Source organism: Phoca vitulina, unplaced genomic scaffold (assembly GCF_004348235.1).
Source record: "Phoca vitulina isolate PV1807 unplaced genomic scaffold, GSC_HSeal_1.0 scaffold10, whole genome shotgun sequence".
Classification (NCBI taxonomy): Eukaryota; Metazoa; Chordata; class Mammalia; order Carnivora; family Phocidae; genus Phoca; species Phoca vitulina.
In genome coordinates this window covers 50,785,011-50,807,080 of record NW_022589713.1, presented here as the reverse complement: position 1 = coordinate 50,807,080, position 22,070 = coordinate 50,785,011, and the positions used below count along the sequence as shown (strand labels likewise).

Sequence of the window (22,070 nt, the reverse complement as noted above, 5' to 3'; positions counted from 1 at the left end):
CCGACTGAGCCACCCAGGCACCCCGTTTATGAAAGTTCTTTTATAAGCTTCAAATTTTAGTTTTATAGTTTTCAGGGGTGTTCTTCAGCTTTTTTTCTAATCTTTTAGTTCCTATAAGTTTCTTAATTCCTTTCTTTGACTTGTGTTCTCTTCTTTTTTTTTTCCTAGATCTTTGTGGTATGTCCTTAGATAATTTGTTGCAGTTTTTATTATTTAATATTATAAGGCTGTAGGTTTTCTTTTGAGTTTGGCATTAGCAGCATCCCAATGATTTAGATTTACCAAATTCTTTTTATATTTATCACTTGTAATTTTCATTTCAACATTCTCTTCGAATTACATAATGTTATTATTTGCATTTTCAGTTGGTTCTTTTGTTACTCTTGTCGTCCTTAGTATAATTTCATTACATTCTGATCAGAGAATTTAGTTAAACAGTTTCTTCTTCAGTGAATGCCTTGAATTTTATTTGTGTCCCAGTACATCCTAAATTTATATAGTTAGTCTTTTAGTACTTGCAGAATATGGAATTTGTTTATAGAGTACTTTGTTCATCTCTAAATCTAGCTTGATATTTCATATTATTCAAAATCTTCATATTATTCAAATTCTGATTCTAGATTTTTGTCAATTTCATTTCCCTAAACAATTCTTACTTTATGTATGGTCAAAGTTTTTCACTATTACCATTTTGAAATAGTGTTTTTTTTTCCTGTCATTTCTGTTTTCTGTTCATTGTGCTTTTTTTTTTTTACCTGTTTCTTATGTTCTTAGAAGTTCCTTATTCTTGATCAGTGTCAAGAATAAAACCTCTGTTTTACTTCACTCACATTTTTAAAAGTTTACATTTTATCTCATTCATGTTGTTTTTCCCTTAACCATTAAATCGAACAAAAACATTTTCACTTTCAGCAATTGAAAATTGTAGTTTTTTGGGTGCGCCAAGGTGGCTCAGTCGTTACGCGTCTGCCTTCAGCTCAGGTCATGGTCCCAGGGTCCTGGGATCGAGTCCCTCATCAGGCTCCCTGCTCAGCAGGAAGCCCGCTTCTCCCTCTCCCACTCCCCCTGCTTGTGTTCCCTCTCTCCCTGTCTCTCTGTCAAATAAATAAAATCTTTAAAAAAAAAAAAAGAAAGAAAATTGTAGTTTTTTACTTTCATTCCTGACCATTGTTTGTTAGTAAACTCTTATTAACCAGTTTTTAATTGGTTCTGCATAATTTGTTTGATGTAGTGTGTTCTCAATTTTCGTGCATATTTATCTTTGTATGTCTTATTTTTTATTTTTTATTTTTATTTGAGAGAGAGCTTGTGCGCACACATGAGTTGGGGGTGGGGCAGAGGGAGAGGGACAAGCAGACTCCCCATTGAGTGTAGTGCCCAACACAGGCTTGATCTTAGGACCTGAGCTGAAGTCAGAAGCATAACCGACTGAGCATATTTTGCATATTTTGAAGTGGCTTTTCTTTGCCTTTACAGAAGAACTAAAAAATTGGACCTTAGCTTCATACTCCTTTTTCCTCAGAATTGTTTATTTTTCGGGGGCAGCTGGCTGGCTCAGTTGGTAGAGTGTGCGACTCTCTTTTTCTTTTTTTTGAATGCTCCAAAGGACATTTCTTTTTCTTTTTTTTTTTAAGATTTTATTTATTTTTTTAACACAGGGGGTGGGGAGAGAGCAAGCACAAGCAGGCTGAGCGGCAGGCAGAAAGAGAGGGAGAAGCAGGCTCCCCGCTGAGCAGGGAGTCCAACATGGGGCTCGATCCCAGGACCCTGAGTTCATGACCTGAGCCGAAGGCAGACGCTTAATGACTGAGCCACCCAAGTGCCCCTAGTGTGCAACTCTTGATCTCAGGGTTGAGTTTGAGCCCCTTGGGTGTAGAGATTACTTAAAAAGTTAAAAAGAAATTGCTTTTAATTGTTTACTTTTCATTCAGAATTGTTTTCTTAATTTTTTATTGTTTAAGAAGTGAGATACCATTTGTTTCTTTTCTAGAAAAACAAAAATAAAAACTTTAGGAAGCTTTACAGAATTGTCTCTGTGTTAGAATTTCCCTACAGCAGGTCTAGGAGTCTTCCTCCATTAGTGGTATCCTTGCACACAGTGGATAAGGATTTCTGACGAAGATGAATTTTCCTTAAATTATGTTAGTTTTCATGGATCATTTATTTATTGCTTCTGTTTTGTCAGTTTTTTTTTCTTCTGTTAGTCTTATTATACAGATTTTGCAACCTCAGTATCATTTATCATTTCTTGAATTTTTTGTCTTTTGCCTTATAGCTGTATATGTTCTCAAGAAAAATATCTTTTAATTCTACTTACATGACAGTATCCATGTTGTCATTCTTAGGCTTTACACATCATAACATTGCTTTCAAATTTCTCATTTTTCATAAGCTTGCTTAATGTTATTGATATATTATTCTGTCATCTCAATGAAAATACAAATCAGGTGGTTTTTGTTGTTTTATGTTATTTCCTGTTTTCTGTATTGTGTTTGTCTCCCAGAGGACTGCTTCCTTAGATTGCTATATTTGATTTCTAATTCTTCTTTTAATTCTAAAGAATCTTTGTATTTTTCAGTTATTGACTTGTATTAATACATTAAAATCTAAATCGTCTGACTTGATGTTTGGTTGAAATGCTTCACCTGTAACTATGAGGTTCACTTTTTATTTTCCTTTGGTACAGCTCCCCCTGAATATGGTGTAGTAATAGGTCAGTGTATCTCCCCATCCCTGCCACTGTGTTGAATGTGGGCTAATCAGCAGTAGGGTTTTGGGGAGGTTATGAGAGAGAGGAAAAGGATGGTAGGTAAGACCTATACAGTGTGTTGTGACTGGGGAGTCTCCTTGGGCTGTAAGTCCATAGCCATGTTTGGAGAATGGGTTCTTCCGGGTGCTGTAGGAAACAAGTCCACACGGCCCTTCCATGCTGAGTGTTGTATAATTCTCATTTTGAAAACTGCAGGTCTATAGGTGGTTTTCCTCTGTAATAGCTGAAAAAAGTTTGCACTTTTATTTTGGTTGAGTTAGTTATAGCAGACACAGATGTGATACATATTCTCCTTCAGTGAAAGACTTGTTTTTCCAATACTGTAAGCACTACTGGCAGACAGTTTTTAGTGGCCTCCTCTTCAAGGATTGCCTCAGCTGTAGAGAGCTGCCTTTTCCAAGGTCTTGTGCCTTCCCTTTATGGCCCACATCCAATAACTGATTAATGTGGAAGTATAAAGTTTTGGCCATTTTAAACTAATTCAAGACTATTCTGAAGGGCCATTTTAACTCCAGAGCTCCCTAATGGCTTTTAGCGAAGATATCCTGTGGCTAAATCAGATTGATTTCTTTGTCTGCCAATTCCTGCTTCCTTCACCACCCTTCCACAGGTGTTGATTCCAAGGGCACTTCTTAATATCCTGTATGGGAGACTTCATGTCAGAGCCTGCTTTCTAGGTAATCCATCTTGTACCATTAGCTCAGAAGAAAAAGTAGGATATTTGAAGCATCAAATATGTATGTTTAGATTACTATTTTATTCTTCTGTCTCCTGTGCACTTTTTAGTGTTTACTTCACTAAAGAAGAGTGTTTAAGAATTACTGATAGAAATCAAAAGATTATATCTGTTGGGCACCTGGGTGTCTCAGTCAGTTAAGCATCCAGCTCTTGATTTCAGCTCAGGTCATGATCTCAGTTGTGGAATCCAGCCCTGCATCATGGACTCTGCGCTTAGCAGGGAGTCCGCTCGAGATTCTCTCTCTCCCTCTCCCCCTCGCACTGGCACACGCTCTCTCGTTCTCTCAAATAAATAAATAAATCTTGAAAAAAGAAAAAAGATTGTATCTGTTGAACTTTACCTGAATTCTAAACAGCTGTGGTTCAGTCACAGTGAAGGTTACATTAAAATCACCATTTCCAAGTGCATTCCCAGTAGTTAGATGTGCAGATTCACTCTGCTTACTTGCTTTGATGACTTAGTAGTTATTTTTTCCAGCAGCAGTAGCCATGGCACCTCAGAGAGCATGATAGATGCATGCCCACTCCCTCTAGTGCTCCCTCCCCAGAAATACACTGTCCTAACAGGTCTTTGCAATTACACTATTAACTTCTCTTTCTAATATAGTATTTCAGCCACACCTGCCCTTCTGAAACTATATCATCATTACCGTTACTTTAATTGGAGAAACTGCTTGACAGTCTTAATTTCTTTCCAAATCTGATTTTATGGGTTTTTTTGTTCTGTTCTAATATATCTAAATGCTGGGTTGTAAGGCAAATAGAAGAAGGGATTATATGAAGTAGACAATATTTTTCAACCTTTCTAAAACATCTTTTTCAGCATACTCATGTACCCAGACTTATACCTTTAATAACAAGCAATTGCACATCAAAATCAGTTCCTGTAAGAAGGTAAGTTTTGAGGGAAAAAAATTCTTAGTATAGCTTTAATATTGTATTATGTTTAATTGTTATTCTGGTGCAAAAATTAGTTGTCACTGATTTCTTGCCTTCTAGAAACCTTAGTAAATTTTTTTTTTATCTTATGTCCTATAAGGAAAAAGGAATGAAATGATCATTATAACCACTCATGTTTCTCAGTTTTATCATATTAAGCTTTGATTTCTTTGGGCCACTGGTTGCCTGGTTTTCAGAGAGGATGGAGTCTAGAGTCAGGTCTTTGCTAGAGTCCCACAACTGCCATTGAATCACTGTCCTACCTTGGGCAATTTAAACTGCTCTGAACTTCAGGATCTACATAGGTTAGTAGGGCTAATGATATTGATCCCATAGAATTGTGAGGATAAAATGAGATAGATACACATTAGTAGAATTCAGTGTAGTGTTTGGAACAGAGTAAATAGCCATATCAGGTCAATCTGTCAGTGTCTCTGTCTCTCCTTATGATTTCTACTGTTTTAATGTCATCACTGTCACCAGCAATACTAAAGACAACAAAAACAAGATTTGTACATTTGATGTTTAAGAAAATTGTGAAGAATCAGGGACGCCTGACTGACTCAGTTGGAAGAGCATGTGACTTGATCTCGAGGTCATGAGTTGGAGCCCCATGTTGGGTATTCACAGTACTTACTTAGTTACATAAAGAAATACATACATACATACATCACACATACATACATACATACATACATACAAAAGTTGAATCAGGGGTACCTGGGTGGCTCAGTTGGTTGAATGTCCAGCTCTTGGTCTTGGTTCAGGTCTTGATCTAGGGGTCATGAGTTCAAGCCCTGCATTGGGTTCCATGCCGGGCATGGAGCCTACTTAAAAAAACAAAAAAGAAAGAACAAGAAAACAAAATTGTATCATACCATGTGATTTCACTCATATGTGGAATCTGAAAAACAAAACAAATGAACATTCAGAAATACAGAGAACTAATGGTTGCCAGAGGGGAGGTGGATGGGCAAAATAGGTTGAAGGGGATTAAGAGATCCAATTTGAGTTATAAAATGAATAAGTTACAGGGATGTGTAAAGTGCAACATAGGGAATATAATCAGTAATATTGTTTAACTTTGTATGGTGACAGGTCATAACTATAGTTGTTGTGGTGAGCATTTTATAATGTCAAATCACTATGTTATATACCTGAAACTAATATAATATTGTATGTCAAGTACAATTAAAAATAAACTTTAGAAATAAATAATTTTAAAAATAAAGACATTTAAGTATCATATTTTATATGCTAATTTGGTACATGTACCCATCTTTTTTGAATTCATATTCTTTTCTTGATCTCAGTTTCTTAACTATTTTAAAATTATGTTGGCTTGATTTATTTTATTCAAAAACCATCTTAAACAATTTTTGCAAGACAGTAGACATAAGAAAATAACTACATTTTTTTATATTTGCAATGAAAGACATTTGGTTCACAACAATTTAAACTATAGTCCTATCTGATCATGTTTTGATATTATTTCTATTGCTATATGCTTATAAAATCTGTTCTTATTCATTTGGTCATTATTGTTTCAATAAATATTGTTTGAGTAACAAAGAAAATTGAAAAAACTCTTTTTACTTGATAAATATGTATTTAAGTACTTTGACTGCTAGGAAGAAGCCGAAAGAGACATTGTTGCCTTTAAGTGATTCAGAGTTTTGGCAATAGTTGTTTGATCACTGATCTCTTAGGTCCGAGGTCAGCAAATGACAGCTTACTGGTCAAATCCGGCCAACAGTCTAGTTTTATACAGCCTGCAAGCAAAGATTATTTCACATTTTTGAAGGGTGGTTATAAAGGGGGAAAGAAGAAAAATATGAGGTAGAGACTTGTATGTGGTTCACAAAGCCTAAAATATTTACTGTCTAGCCCTTTACAGAAAAGGTTTACCAATCTCTGTCTTACATTGAGGAAAGTGGTAATTGGAGAAATATTAATGTGACAGAGAGGAAGAGTCAAGAAATGCATCATAAAATTGCCTTGAAAACGGGGAGCAATTCAGTAACTGTAGGGGAATTTTGTGGGTGTAACCTACGCAGAGATGTAAGCTTGCTGAGCGCTGCAGAGCCATCAGACAGGCCACTGAGGCCAGAACACATGATAAATGGAAAGTCTCAGTAGGAAAAGAAGCTAACAGGGTGGAGGGGCTGTGTAGGGAGGGCAGGATTAGGTTGAAGTCAGAATATAGAGGGCTTTGAATGTCTACAAAGAGAAATTTTGACATTGCTCCATACTTTGACAGTTTTTGGTGAGGAGGTAATGTCATCCATCTTAGTTTTTATTTCAGCTATGACCAATGATTAAAAAGGGACAATGAAAAGTATGGGTTTAATTAAGTAGGAATTCTTATAGCTTATATAAGAGGGGCAGGGTCTGAACTAGAGCTGTATTGATGATAATTGACTGAGGCTTTATTCAGGAAATAATTCAAGTGATTTTGGGTGTAGAAATGAGAATTTGATCATTGGATATGGATGAAGAGGTGATATCAAGTGCTTCAGACTGAGTTCTGGAATCAGAATGCCAGGGTTTAGGTCCTGTCACTTTAGGCAAGTTAATTTAACCTCCCTGTTTTCATTTTTTAAACTGTATAATATGGGCTATAAAAGACTGGATTCGAGAGGGTAAGAATTAATTTGTTTTTTGTAGGTAGTGTTTGAGTTGATAGTCTCCGCCTATGTAGGGATGTCCAGTTCAACCATGAACTGCTTGAAACTTTGACTTAACAGCTGAATCGAAGAACCAGTGCTGGAGTTAAAGGCCTAGATGTGAGAAGCATAGCTAATAGTCACAGCTGAGGGCACAAATACAGATGTTGTTACCCAAGTAAAGACTATGAAAGAGAAGTGGGCTAAGATCAGCACCAACCATGTGAGCACCTATTTAAGGGAAGGTGGAGGAAAAGTGTTAATAAAAGAAGAAAAAGAGGGAACAACTGTGTCATCAGATGCCAAGAACGAAGAGAAGCTCAAGAATGAGACAGTTAAAGAAGTTGAGAACTAGAGGTCTTAGGAGAAAAGATAGAAATACTTGATTAAAAATTATGCATATTTAAGAAAAGCAGAAATGGAAGATCCATGCCATCTTTCTTGGTCACCATTGTATATCTTCAATTTCTAGTGCAGAGTAGGTGTTTGACAAGTATTTTTTAAATTAAATGAATTAAATTTTTATATTTGACAAACATTTTAAGGTAAAATCATGGGGAACCCTGAAGGTTTTTTGAACTCTTTAGCGTAGGAATAGTTGGAGCCTTAAAGTAAGTTAAGTATTTGATAGTTAAGATAACTAAAAACATGTGTTATACTTTAATTCAGAGAACAAAGTTCAGTATTATAGAAGAAACTGATTAACATTTAAATTAATATAACTTAATATGTTATAACACTTGGTTATAATTAACTTTTATTTTTCAGGCGTTCATTTGAATTTTTAGATTTATTGTTACAAGAGTGGCAGACTCATTCACTGGAAAGGTATGCATTGACTCTTCCTTTCCCACTTCCTTCTTCTCCCATTGTCACCAGTTCTTTAGAAGTGGATGGCTTTTGGGGCGCCTGGGTGGCTCAGTTGTTAAGTGCCTGCCTTTGGCTCAGGTCATGATCCCGGGGTCCTGGGATCAAGCCCCACATCGGGCTCCCTGCTCAGCGGGAAGCCTGCTTCTCCCCCTCCCACTCCCCCTGCTTGTGTTCCCTCTCTCGCTGTGTCTCTCTCTGTCAAATAAATAAATTAAAATCTTAAAAAAAAAAAAAAGTGGATGGGTTTTGCATTATTTCTCCTTTTGCTTAAAAGTTATTTGTACTGGTTTTCCTTTAAAGCTGTGATGTAGTGTGGCTCCTCTTACTCGGTGCAGCTGTGATTTTCTTCTTTATTTGTGAGTTGAGTGAGGATCTCTTAAGTAGAATGGGGTTATAAAAGGTTAAATTGGGCAGAAATTTTAAAATGTATCTCCAGACAAGTGACCTAGGTTTCCTGAGGTGTAATTAATCAAGTAATGAATGATTTAAGATAGAAGGAGGGCCCTTCTTTTCAAAAGAAAGAGATTTTAAGAAGAGATTCATTGAGAGGTTTCTCTGTACCAGTTGTCAGGTGTCATTGGTCAGGAATATACTGGGTGGTGTCTAATGTAGCTCTGAGATGAACAAGAGGAAAATGTGCACAGCTAGTTGGTCACTAGCTAGTTGGCTATTTGTATGGTAGTAATTTCAAGTTTGAAGCTTGGGGTATACCTGCATTTACTATTGAATACCTTGCTGATTTTCCATTTTCATGGAAATCATTAAACCTATTTATAGCCCATTTTTAAAAAAATAGAGTTTGTTGTTTAATGTAGGCATGATATAATTCTAAGTTTCCTTTAAGTTCTTTTGTGGCAGCTACTATTCAGTTAGGTCAGATCATAACTAATCATACTATTAGCAAATCATTTCTACATTGGTGGGTTGGTGAGGAACCACACCAAAGGGTTTTTTTTTTATTCATTAAGAATTTAAAATGTGAGTACTATACTTATATACATTATCTGGACTCCTTGTAAACATAATTATATTCAACTTTTTAATGTTTGACTTGTCAAGGAGGAAACCATACATGAATGAAATGTGTGGGGTGGATTATGAGAAATCTTAGATTTGTTATTGCGCACTAATCTTTTTATCTCCCCTGCCCCTTTGTGACTGATGTGTAACATAGAGGTAGTAAGTATAATTTGTGGTGAAATATAGTTTTACTCATGAATCTAAAGGTGCTTTGGGGCACCTGGTTGGCTCAGTTTGTAGAGCATGAGACTCTTAATCTCGGGGTTGTAAGTTCAAGCCCCATATTGGGTGTAGAGATTACTTAAAAATAATAAAATCTTCAGAAAAAATAACATGTTTTGTTTTATAGACATGCAGCTGTCTTGGTTGAAACTATTAAGAAGGGAATTCATGATGCTGATGCTGAGGCCAGAGTGGAGGCAAGAAAGTAAGTCTATAATGTATTTTTGTGACAGTTTTAATGTACTTGGATCTTTACTTTGAAAGGAATTATACTGGAAGAATGAAAATATCACAAGTGTCTCAAGTATTCTACTTGATTAGCTCTTTAGTAATTTCGAGATAGATTTTTCTCCATTAAATCTGTACTAGATATATGGGACCCTGGCTAGCTCATTTGGTAGATCATACAACTCTTGATCTCAGGATTGTAAGTTTGAGCCCTACATTAGGTGTAGAGATTACTTTTAAAAAAATCTGTACCAAATGGCTAACAGTTGACTTCACATTGTCATTTGTATAATCATCATTATTTCTATTTCATCATAACATCCTCACTTTCATTATGAATAAAAATAGCTCTCATTTATTGAGAATGTGCTAAGTACCTGATACTGTGGGGTACTTGGTATACATTACTATCTAATCTTGAAAATGATCCTCCAAATGTGGTATTTCTATAGATTGGCAACAGAAGTTTGGACATTTGGGGGTTAACTCCAGGCCACACAAACTGTAAGGAGCACAGCCAGATTTTGAACGGAGATCTGCTTTTCTCAAAAGCCTACCGGCTTTCCACCAAAACTTGTTAAATTTAGAAAGTATTCACTTGAGGGGTGCCTGGGTGGTTCAGTTGGCTAAGTGTCCAACTCTTGGTTTTGGCTCAGGTCACGGTCTTGCAGACGTGGGATCAAGCCTCTCCTCAGGCTCTGCGCTCAGTGCGGACTCTGCTTCAGATTCTTTCTCCTACCTCCTCTGCCCCTCCTCTCTCTCTTTCTCAAATAAATAAATAAAATGTTTTTTAAAAAAGTATTCACTTGATATGTGGTAGATACATTAATATGGTCTCATCTTCATTCTCAAATGTACATATTTTATGTAAAGCTATTACTTTATGTTCTTTTTCCCTTTTTTGTTGTTGTTTGTTCATTTGTTTTACAGGACATATATGGGTCTTAGAAATCACTTTCCTGGTGAAGCTGAAACATTGTATAATTCCCTTGAGCCATCTTACCAGAAGAGTCTTCAGACTTACTTAAAGAGTTCTGGCAGTGTAGCATCTCTTCCACAATCAGACAGATCCTCATCTAGCTCACAGGAAAGTCTCAAGTAAGGTCATAGAAATGATATTACTGATTTCTTCCTCTCCAATTTCCTGTAGTTTCTTAAATTAGATGATTGAATATCTGCTTGCTTTCACTTGAAGCCTTGAAAGAATGATAACTGGAATGTGCAGTTGACCCTTGAACAGTAGGGGTGCCTACCCATAAAGTTAAAAATCTGCATATAACTTGACTCCCCCAGAACTTAACTACTAACAGCCTACTGTTGACTGGAAGCCTTACTGAGAACATAAACAGTCGATGGACACATATTTTGTATGTTGTATATATGTTATGTACAGTATTCTTACAATAAAGGAAGGTAAAAAATGTTATTAGGAAAACCATAGGAAGATAAAATACATTTATAGCACTGTACTGTATTTGTTGAAAAAAAATCTGTATAGAAGTGGACCCACACAGTTCAGATCTATGTTGTTCAAAGGTCAACTGTACTTACTTTTTTGGCCTGTGTCTCAAGGGTTGGATTACATGGTGGTGTAACTTCTTTTGGGGTGAAGAGTTTAGTGATTCAAATTTTGTTTCTGTATGTTCATGTCTGTGAAAAATATTGGGAAACACTGATTTATATACATTTTTTAATAACCCCAAAATAGTTCATACAGTAAGCAGCCTATTTCTGGGGCATTATAATGGAGGAATGGTAGTGGGGATTCAGAAGTCATCTTCAGAACTGTGACACAGCACTGTGTGACTAGTAAAAATACACTGCTTTCCTGCCTCATCTTTTGCACAACTTAAAACTTCAGCAAATCCCTCAGGGGGGGCAAATTCCCTAGTATCTGACTCACTTCTGTGTAGTTCCATTCTCATAATTATGTTGGCTTCCTCAAACCCTTGCTGCCTTGGCAGCCTTAACTCTAATTTTCTCTCTCTCTAGCCCTATGAGGTTGCTAAAATTTCTAGTGCCATCTCTACTCCCAAGCAGTGGCCTCAAATATCTGCAGCTTTCCTGACAGAATGTGAGCTTACCCCTATGTGATTCCTGTCCCTTTGAGACTTGGACCCCACAAAGACTGCTGCTTGCCTTGGCAGCTCTCTGATGTGGGAGGGAGACCAGGGTGAGGCAAGTGAGGCAAGCTAGGGCACAAGACTCAAGGAAGCACTCCCAGGGTCTTATGGGTACTGGACTAACATGCAGTGACTTAAAGGTTTTCAGAATAAAAGCAGATAAAATCCGATTTCAGTATAATTATTGTAGAAATAATTAACCTATCCAAACTTCTGTTTAAATTTGTGATAAAACCTTCACTGCAAATGAGCTTTGTTGTTTTTTTTTCCCTTTTATTTACTTTGCTCAAACTTTAAAGTGCCTACAAATCACCTAAAGATCTTGTTAAAATGCAGAATCTGATTCAGTAGATCTGGGACGGGGCCTGAGATTTTGCATTTTTTAACATATTCCTAGGTGATACCTTTGCTTTTTGAGTATGGACTGTACTTTAAGTAGCAAGTATCTAAACAGGATATTTTATCTTATTTCAGTATTAACATCTTTAAACATAAACAACTTTTAAGTTCTGTGAACCTTGAAGTGGTCTGCCTCAGTCTAATAGAATAAGTTTTAAGGGCCAGTTATAAAAACAATACAATACTGGGTTTAATAACCAACTACCAAATTTACAATTTGATAATAATGACTTAAAGAATATTTTTCAATAGCCTGCTGTTAACCTGTTTGGAGTCTTTGCTTCTCTCTTCCCCCCACTTTTAAGATTTATAGATATACTTTCCTAATCCCCCTTACATACAAAGATAATCAAAAAAGATACTAAAAGAGATGGTGGATTCTTTGAGATGATTTGAGCTGTTTTGCTTTCTAATCATGTTATCCTCAGCAGTAGTTCTTAGCTTCATTTCTCTTACGCCATGCAGTAACGCTCGGTAGCACTGCTATAGGTGGTCTGATAACCTACATAATAACTGCATGAATTGCCAGTGGCCACAGCCATTATGGCGTAGGTGAAAGAGGCTTTGGTCATGCTGAATTCCCTGTGTGCTAGTGATAACTCTCTCTCTCTCCTTCTAAGGAAAACATCTTGGAATACAAGTGTTGGAGTGTGCTTTATTGTATCCTCTATGGTGAGCACTGTAATGGGTGCTGAGGACCAGAGTGAACAATAGCAAGCTGGTTGCCTCTCTTTGTAGAGCTTACAGTCTGTTCATCGCTAGTTATTTCATTTTTGCTTCACGGCTAACTGAGATACCACTGATATGTGACAACGACTGTTCTAAAATGATTTGTAAAAGGAAAATTAAAATTTAGAAGTAAACTGTTCAGAAAACTCAGTAGTATTTCATTAATTGTTTTGAGAGGAGTAATAAATTACATCTTCTTACTAAAAGTCTTTCTTATTACCTTGCAGTCGCCCTTTTTCTTCCAAATGGTCTACAGCAAACCCATCAACTGTGGCTGGAAGAGGTAAACTGCCTTTCTAAGCAAGAGTCATAGCATATTTTACATAGAAACCTAATACCACATATATATACGTTGTAGCTGTGTTTGTATACTATATACATACACTACACATAATATGTACAATGTAATGTATACAACATATATACATATTACATAGTATACAGCATAATCCAAGTTCTCTGAAGCACCGCTTACCCTTACTGATGCACTCTGTTTTCTCTTGTTTCAGTTCTTTACAGTGCTGGTCATGACCCACTCTGTTGATTTCGCCTAGTCATGGATCATAACTCAGAGTTTATAAAACTCTTTATAAAACTGAAAAACTAAAGACCAGAAATTTAATGACTTAATGTGCGTTGCCTAGGAGTGGTAGAATCTGCATTATTTTCTGAATAACCGTATCCTGGAATAGTTCTCCTTGCATTTTTCTGATAGTAAAAAAAATAACAGTGCTGCCATTTATTTATCATACAGTGCTTCATTTTCATGAATCAGTCATGAACATCATCTCTTCATCTACAAAACGGTTGTATGAACTTTACAAAGGATAGGTGCTTTTTTCCCATTTTATGGAAGAGGAAAGTGAGGCAGAGAAATGTTGAGAAAATTGTCCAAGAAGATGTAGTTGTAACAGGGTTGAAACGGAAGCATTCTTACTTTAAAATACTATAAAGTACTTTCTAGTGTTCGTTTGTACCCTGCTTCCTTTTTGACCATTTGTCATCATGGATTAGCTCGTGATGGTTTCAGGTTTATATAATTTTCATGCTGTTTGCAGTGATTTAAATAACATAGGTTACCTATGCTTTGTTTCCCATAGTATCAGCAGGCAGCAGCAAAGCCAGTTCCCTTCCAGGAAGCCTGCAGCGTTCACGAAGTGACATTGATGTGAATGCTGCTGCTGGTGCTAAGGCACATCATGCTGCCGGGCAGTCTGCACGAAGTGGGCGGTTAGGTACAGGTGCCCTGAATCCAGGTTCCTATGCATCACTAGGTAAGACAGCTAAGTATGGGGTATTGTACATTGTTTGCTCCCTGGTCTCAGTGAAGTCAGGACGATGGTGATATCTTAATCATTTCTATTTCATTCTTGCTAGTAAAGGATAGTCCATATGTTATAATATGAATCTATACTTAGAACACAATTCTAAGTATTTAAACTACCTTGTTTCTACTTTTTCCATTGTTATCCTGCTAATCATCTTGATCAGAGGGACAGTTCTTGATTCCATGTTTGCCTGTAGAATTTTCATAGTTCTGCACTACTGCCACACTCAATTACTGGTTACTAAGGGAGTTGGGAAGGGCATTGGCCTTGTATCCAGCTTCTGTTTCCTTACCAAGAAGTTAAAGCCTTTTGGGGATCTGGGAAAAATGCAAAGCTTAATTAAAATCAAAGTTTAAACATGTATTCCCAGAGCTATTTGGGATAATAGTAATAATAATAATTTATGTTTATCGACTTTATTATAAATTTTTTTCGTCTATCTATCTATCTTTCTCTCTATTTAAGTAATCTCTACACCCAGCGTGGGGCTTGAATTTATGACCCCAGGATCAAGAGCTGCGTGCTCTTCAACTGAACGAGCCAGGCATCCCTGTGTTTATCAACGTTAAAAATTTGAGGCTAGTTATTCATATTGCTTATCTCTGTTTTGTGCTTCATTTTTCTTTCTTTTGGGTAGAACACTAGGCAGGCAGATCATTGGAACACAGTAGGAAGTGCAGAGATATTGGGATGAACTGTTGTACATGATAAAGTTGGCACAACTACATTGGGTGAGGAAAGGATAAATAATTCAGTAAAAGGTGTTTAGACACATGGTTTACAGTTTGGTATAAAATTAAGTTAGAACCATTTTTCACACCATATAAAAATTTATTCCAGATGACTAACGAGTTGAAAAGCAACTTGATGAAACCAAGTAGTTGTGTATTCATCTAATCTCAGGTTGGGGAAGGAATTTCTAAACATAAATGCCAAAAAGCCACAAGGGAAAAGTCCCTCTGATTTAAATATTAAGTGTGAAAATATAAAATCAAGTGGCTGAAAACTTAAAGGGGAAAACGTTTTTTCACATACTACCAAAAAAGCTAAAATGTCAGCAAGTTTTATAAGTCTATGAAAAATGGGCGCCTGGGTGGCTCATTCGTTAAGCGTCTGCCTTCGGCTCAGGTCATGATCTCCGGGTCCCTGGATCAAGCCCCGTGTCGGGCTCCCTGCTCTGCGGGAAGCCTCCTCCTCCCTCTCCTACTCCCCCTGCTTGTGTTCCCTCTCTCGCTGTCTATCAAATAAATAAATAAAATCTTTAAAAAAAAAAAATAAGTATGAAAAACAGATGAGCTTATTTTTATAGAAAAATATTTATGTATATCAAAATTGTCCCCCCAGAACACCAGAACAAGTGTTGAATCTTAGCTGGAATCAAACAAGTGCAAATTGAAAGAGCTGTAAATATAACAAAAAAGTTAGGCTTAGTGCCTACTGCTGATAAAGAATGTAGTTAAAAAGTGCTGATGTGAATTAAACATGGAACACTTTTTCTAAGTGGCAATTTAGTAAGACCCATAAAGCTTTTCTTCTTTTTTTATTATTGAAATAAAATTGACATACAGTCAATTTTACTACTACATTGTAATTTACTACTACATTGTAATTTACTACAATTATACTAGTTTCACAGGTACCACGTATTGATTCAACAATTCTATACATTACTCAGTGCTCACCACAATAAGTATAGTCACCATACAATGTTATTGAACTCATGAAGCTTTTTAAATGTTCAGAATTCTTTTCTTTTTTTTTTTTTTAATTTTTTTAGAGAGTGCAAGCATGAGCAGGGTTGGGGAGGGACACAGGGAAGGGGAGAGAGAATCTTAAGCAGGTTCTACACCCAGCGCAGACTCCATTGCAGGGCTCACACAACCCTGAGATCATGACCTGAGCCAAAATCAAGAATCAGATGCTTAAATTGCACTGCTGGGTATTTACCCCAAAGATACAAATGTAGGGATCCGAAGGGGCACATGCACCCCGATGTTTATAGCAGCAATGTCCACAATAGCCAAACTATGGAAAGAGCCAAGATGTCCATCAACAGATGAATGGATAAGATGTGGTATATAGATACAATGGAATATTATGCAGCCATCAAAAAAAAATCTTGCCATTTGCAACAACGTGGATGGAACTAGAGGGTATTATGCTAAGTGAAATAAGTCCATCAGAGAAAGACAAGTATCATATGATCTCACTGATACGAGGAATTTGAGAAACAAGACAGGATCATAGGGGAAGGGAGGAAAAAATGAAATGACGAAACCAGAGAGGGAGAAAAACCATAAGAGACTCTTCCATCTCAGGAAACAAACTGAGGGTTCCTGGAGTGGTGGGGGGTGGGAGGATGGGGTGGCTGGGTGATGGACATTGGGGAGTGTATGTGCTATGGTGAGTGCTGTGAATTGTGTAAGACTGATGAATCACAGACCTGTACCTCTGAAACAAATAATACATTATATGTTAAAAGAAGTAGAAGGTAGTAGGAAGGGAAAAATGAAGAGGGGGGAATTCGGAGGGGGGGAAGAACCATGAGAGACTATGGACTCTGAGAAACAAACTGAGGGTTTTAGAGGGGAGGGTTGGGGGATGGGTTAGCCCAGTGATGGGTATTAAGGAGGGCACGTATTGTATGGAGCACTGAGTGTTATACACAAACAATGAATCATGGAACACTACATCAAAAACTAATGATGTAATGTATGGTGACTAACATAACAATAAAATAAAATTAAAAAAAAAAAAAAAAGAGTCGGATGCTTAACCGACTGAGCCACCCTGGTGCCCCTAAATGTTCAGAATTTAGATCCAGTAATCCAGTGTTTATAGATAATTATGCCAAGAAATAAAAAAGAATATTCATCACATTTTTAATAATAGATGTTATTAAAGTCAACCTTGATATGTAACAGAGGGGGTATGATTGAATTATGGTATGTTCTTATAAATACTGTGCAGCCATTAACAAATAATATTTTCAACAAAGATTAAATGATACTATCAAACAATGTGATAATTTCATCATTTTGTATAAAATTATACATAGATAAATATACATACACTAGACAGAGATATTAACAAAGATGTCAACAGTGGGTTGTTTAGTGCTTTTAATTTTCATAAAACTTTTCTGTATTAGAGACATTACTTTGCTAGGAATGCAATGTTATTTCAGTATATGAAAATGAACCAACTAAATACACTTTATTAATAGAATAAAGGACAAAAACCACGTAATTATTTCAGTAGATGCAGAAAAGGCATCTGACAAAGCCCAACACCTTTTCCTGATTAAAAAAATAGTCAACAAACTAGGAATAGAAGGGAAATTTGTGAACCTGATAAAGACCATCTATGAAAAATCCATAGCTAACATCATACTTCATGTGAAAGAGTGGATGCTTTCTCCCAAGATCAACAACAAGATAAGGATGTCCACTCTTTATTTTTTATTTTTTTGGCGTGGTTGGACTTTTAAAATCTTTTTTTTTCTTTTCTTTTTTTTTATTATGTTAATCACCATACATTACATCATTAGTTTTTGATGTAGCGTTCCATGATTCATTGTTTGCATATAACACCCAGTGCTCCATGCAGTACGTGCCCTCTTTAATACCCATCACCAGGCTAACCCATCTCTTGCGCTTCCTAACAACATTACCATGGAGGTTCTAGCCAGGTCATTAGGGCAAGCAAAAGAAATGAGATGTATCTAGATTGGAAGAAAAGTAAAACTGTCTGTATTTGCAGAAAACATGACCTTATATAGAGAAAATCCTAAGGAACCCACAAAAAAACTTTCAGAGCTTAGTAATGAGTTCAGCAAGGCAGCAGAGTACAAGATCAATATTTAAAAATCAATTGTATTTCTAAATGCTAGCAATAAACAATTTGAAAATAAAGTAAGAAAATGATACCAATTTATAATAGCATCAAAAATAACAAAATGCTTAGGAATTAATACAACAAAGGAAGTGTAAAACTTCTTTAGGAAAAACCACTCCTGTGTTTCTTCTTTACTCTTAGACTCATAATACTGCTGACACCAGATTTGTTGGTTTTCCACACCAACCAGTTCTCCTACACCAGCTGGGTGTCCTACATTTCACTTCAGTTCTGACAGCACAGACCTCACAGATTAAGGGCTCAGTCCTATAAGACTGCCCGAGCCTGCCCCCAACCCCACTCTTCAGACATCAATTGCAAATCCAGGTTGTCACCAGTGCTTTTGACCAAACTGACTATAAATCAGAGGTTCCCATAACCTCCTCCTGAGGTTCAATTAATTTGCTAGATTGACTCACAAAACTCAGGAAAACAGTCTACTTACTAGATTACTGGTTCATTACAAAGGACTTGTAAAGGATTTGAATGGGCAGCCAGATGAAGAGATACATGGGGCAAAGTCTGGAAGGGTCCTAAGCACAAGAGTTTTTGTTCCCATGGAGTTATAGTGTGCCACCCTCCTGGTACATTTATCAACCTGGAAAGTCTCTGAACCTTGTACTTTCGGGATTTTTAGGGAAGCTTCGTCACATGAGCATGATCAGTCATTAACTCAGTCTTCAGCTTTTCTTCCTCTCCCAGAAGATGGAGAATGGCTAAAAATTCCAAGCTTCTAATCATGGCTTTTCATCTTTCTGGTGACCAGCCTCCATTCTCTCCAGGAGCCCACCAGGAATCACCTCATTAAAACAAAAGACACTGCTATCATTCAGGAAATTACAAGGGTCTTAGGTCAGGGTATCTGTGTCAGGTACCAGGGTCAAAGACCAAATAGAACAAAAAAGATACTCCTAGTGCTCTTATAATTTAGGAAATTATAAGGGTCTTAGGAACACTGTATCAGGAACCAGGAGACAGAGAACCAAGTGCAAAAATTTTATATATATATAATTATTTTCACACTTGTTCACCGAAAACTACAATACATTGTTAAAATCTAAATTAATGGAAAGACACCCAGGTTCTTTAAAGACTTACTACTGGGGGCACCTGGGTGGCTCAGTCGATTGAGCATCCAACTCTTAGTTTCAGTTCAGGTCATGATCTCACGGGTCGTGAGATCAAGTCCCGCCTCGAGTTCTGTGCTCAGCAGGGACTCTGCTTGAAATTCTCTCTCTCCCTCTCCCCCACCACACTTGCTCACTCTCTCTCTCTCTAAAATCTTTAAAAAAAATAAAGACTTAACATTGTTAAGATCGCAAATTGACCTATAGATTCAATGCAATCCCTGTCAAAAGTCCAGATGTCTTTTTATAGAAATTGACAAACACATCCTAAAATCCGTATGAAAATGCAAGGGATCCAAAGTAGATGAAACAATTTTGAGAAAGAACAATCTTGAAAAAGTTGGTGGACTCACACTTTCCAATTTCAAAACTTACTCAGCACTACAGTAATCAAGTCTGTGTGGTACTAGCATAAGGATAGACATATAGACCAATGAAATGGAGTTGAGAGGCCAGAAATAAACCCATATATTTATGATCAGTTGATTTTTTTCACAAGGGTGCCAAGACCATTCATTGGGGAAAGAATTCTTTTCAACAAATGGTGCTGAAACAACTGGATAGCCACCCCCCTCTTCTGCCTCTCTCCTTCTGTTATCTTCCTCCCTCTCCCCACTCCCCCCTCTCCTCCAGACAGCTTTCTTATACACATGTGACTGATGTACTCTGCTTTCTTCTACTTTGAGCCTTGCTTGTCATGGCTGAACGTTTATGGATCAGAGGGAGTGTTCCATTGTTTTTCAGCAAACACTTAATGAGCACTTAGTTTTTGCCAGGCATCCTACTAGGTAATGGAGATCCAGAAATAGATGCTTCTGTACTCAAAGAGTCTCTCAGTCTAGTGGTAGATTGCTGAAGGATGAGCAGCTGAAAATCTTGTTGCATTTTATGCATTTAGAATTTGGAAGTCCCAGTGAGACATCACACTGGAGGTGTTGAGTCATAGTAGTATAATGAGAAAGAGAGAGAGACAGTGGCATCGAGATAGCATGGCAGTGGAACTTAGGAGAAAGATCTGTGCTTGTGAGATTAGATTTGGAAGTCATTAGAGACTTTTCTTACTATAATCTTGCAATGTTAAACTTAGTACATTACTTAAAACAGTTGCTACTGGGTTTTTTCTCCCAGTTCCTTTGGGAATGGGGAGAATGGGGAATGGGGATATGATGAGTGTTTGATTTCAAGAAACTCAGAAGACCAAAGCGAGAGGTCTGCCTGATGATGGCAAGGGTCCCAAGTTGGGATATGGGCTTTACTAACTTCTCACTCTAGGGGAGTGAAAATCAAACTCATTAGCGATTCTTTGTTTTTGTATCTTTTTCTCATAAAGGAACCTCATCTTGTTTAAATCTCCTAGTATGTTTTAATTGAAAACAAGTTTCATATACATGTCTGTGCTATGAATTCTTTCGTCTTAAAAATAATGTTCTAGGGATTATAAAATCATTTTTTTTCTAATATACTAAGTTTTCCTCTGTTCTTTGCTTGCTCTTTCATCAAAGAGGATACTTCTGACAAGATGGATGGTAAGACTTTGCTTTTCTAATTCTACAGATTTTTACAGCTCTTGGATTCTATATAATATCTTCATTCTCTTTTTGAAAATAGACTGCTTATTTTGCAGCAATCTTAATGTAAAAATGACTACGTAATTCTCTAAATTTTGGGTTAGGCATATCCATTTTTGGGTTTCCTAGTCTATTCAAATATTAGGTTACTGTTTGTTGTGAGTTAAATCAGTTATCTTAGTTTTTTTTCCTTAGCTCATAGAAATATTCTTGATTTCTTAAGTCTGTCTCTGAAATAGAATCAGAATCAGAAGAATGCAACTCATAAGGCATTTGATAGAACTCTTTAGTTTACTAACTGTGATAGACAAATGAGATATTTTACAGATTCATATGGTTATTTGTGAAAACAAAATGCAAGTTACAATGCTGTCTTTTTAAGAGTAAGTTTTTAATGAACATTTATTCAGGACTGAACTTTAAGTTTTAATTTCAGTATTCAAGTGATTGTAGTTTATCTATAGTTGCTTGGATCAATGTGGTATTTTTTATCTGTATGGTATTTGTCAAATACTACATGGCATATTATCTACATTTTCCCTTCACTTCATCAGATGCCATAATGTTGTCTAGGAACTTGAGCTTTTTTTTAAGAACTTGTAAGAAGATACTGAATTTGTAAGTCTTAGTATGAGATCTAGGAAAGTTGGAGAATTGTATGTTTTTCTGTCAGTTATTACATAGCTCTCAGACATATCTTCCATTCTGATGAAATGGGAGATTTATTTAATCTTGGGTGGGGTACATGACTGTTATTCATAGTGTCTATGTTCCTCTGTATGTTTAATATATTTAATAAGTTAAAAAAATTATTGAATGAAATGAAAGCCCACCACAAGATAGTTTCTGTATTTTAAACCCTTTATGGTATCACTTCTCACACTGAAATTATCTGTCCTTAAACTATTCTCACTTTCCAGATTAAGATCTTTTCTTGTTTGGGTCAGAAACATCAACCTATTTGAAGAATCATCTGTGTCACGTGATGTGTTACTCCCATTGATGTTCAATCCTATGTTTAAAAAAATCTGTATATACACATACAGAAATATATCTGTTATTGCCCTTTAGTATAGTGAGTTGTGATATTTTCATTTGTTCATTTCTGCTACTTTTCATTGACATCTTAGGGAGCATACATAAATGTTGAGTAAATACCTGATGGATTGATAGGTCTTTGTAATGCTGTAATGAAAATACTGGGTTAATGAGGCCTACGTCATGGATTTGACTCCCATGTTTGTCAGTTAGCTTTTCTAGTTCTTTTATGGATAACTTTTTGAAAATGCACAGAAAGTATTCTTATTCTGTAAAAACCTCCATTTCAGAGAGAGTAATGACAGGGTTACATCTTTCTTGAGTGATTAACTTCTATAATTTTCTTCACCATTTCAAATTTTGAGTATGAAATGTAGCAGATAAAAGTGTTATGGAATTTTGCCATTT

The 22,070-nt window shown here is 36.4% G+C and overlaps 1 protein-coding gene across 34 annotated transcripts in view; it reads left to right on the top strand.

Moving 5' to 3' along the window:
- The window catches only part of CLASP2 (cytoplasmic linker associated protein 2), a 182,374-nt gene that overhangs the window by 88,998 nt on the left and 71,306 nt on the right, over positions 1-22,070 (top strand). For 25 of the 34 annotated variants that reach the window (XM_032409081.1, XM_032409080.1, XM_032409079.1 and 22 more), the window contains 7 exons: positions 4,332-4,402; positions 7,882-7,941; positions 9,353-9,430; positions 10,384-10,551; positions 12,932-12,987; positions 13,805-13,978; positions 20,559-20,582. In XM_032409081.1, coding sequence (XP_032264972.1) covers positions 4,332-4,402; positions 7,882-7,941; positions 9,353-9,430; positions 10,384-10,551; positions 12,932-12,987; positions 13,805-13,978; positions 20,559-20,582 — 631 coding nt within the window. The remainder of the gene's footprint in view (positions 1-4,331; positions 4,403-7,881; positions 7,942-9,352; positions 9,431-10,383; positions 10,552-12,931; positions 12,988-13,804; positions 13,979-20,558; positions 20,583-22,070) is intronic. The other 9 variants (XM_032409083.1, XM_032409082.1, XM_032409114.1 and 6 more) reach the window with 1 other exon arrangement.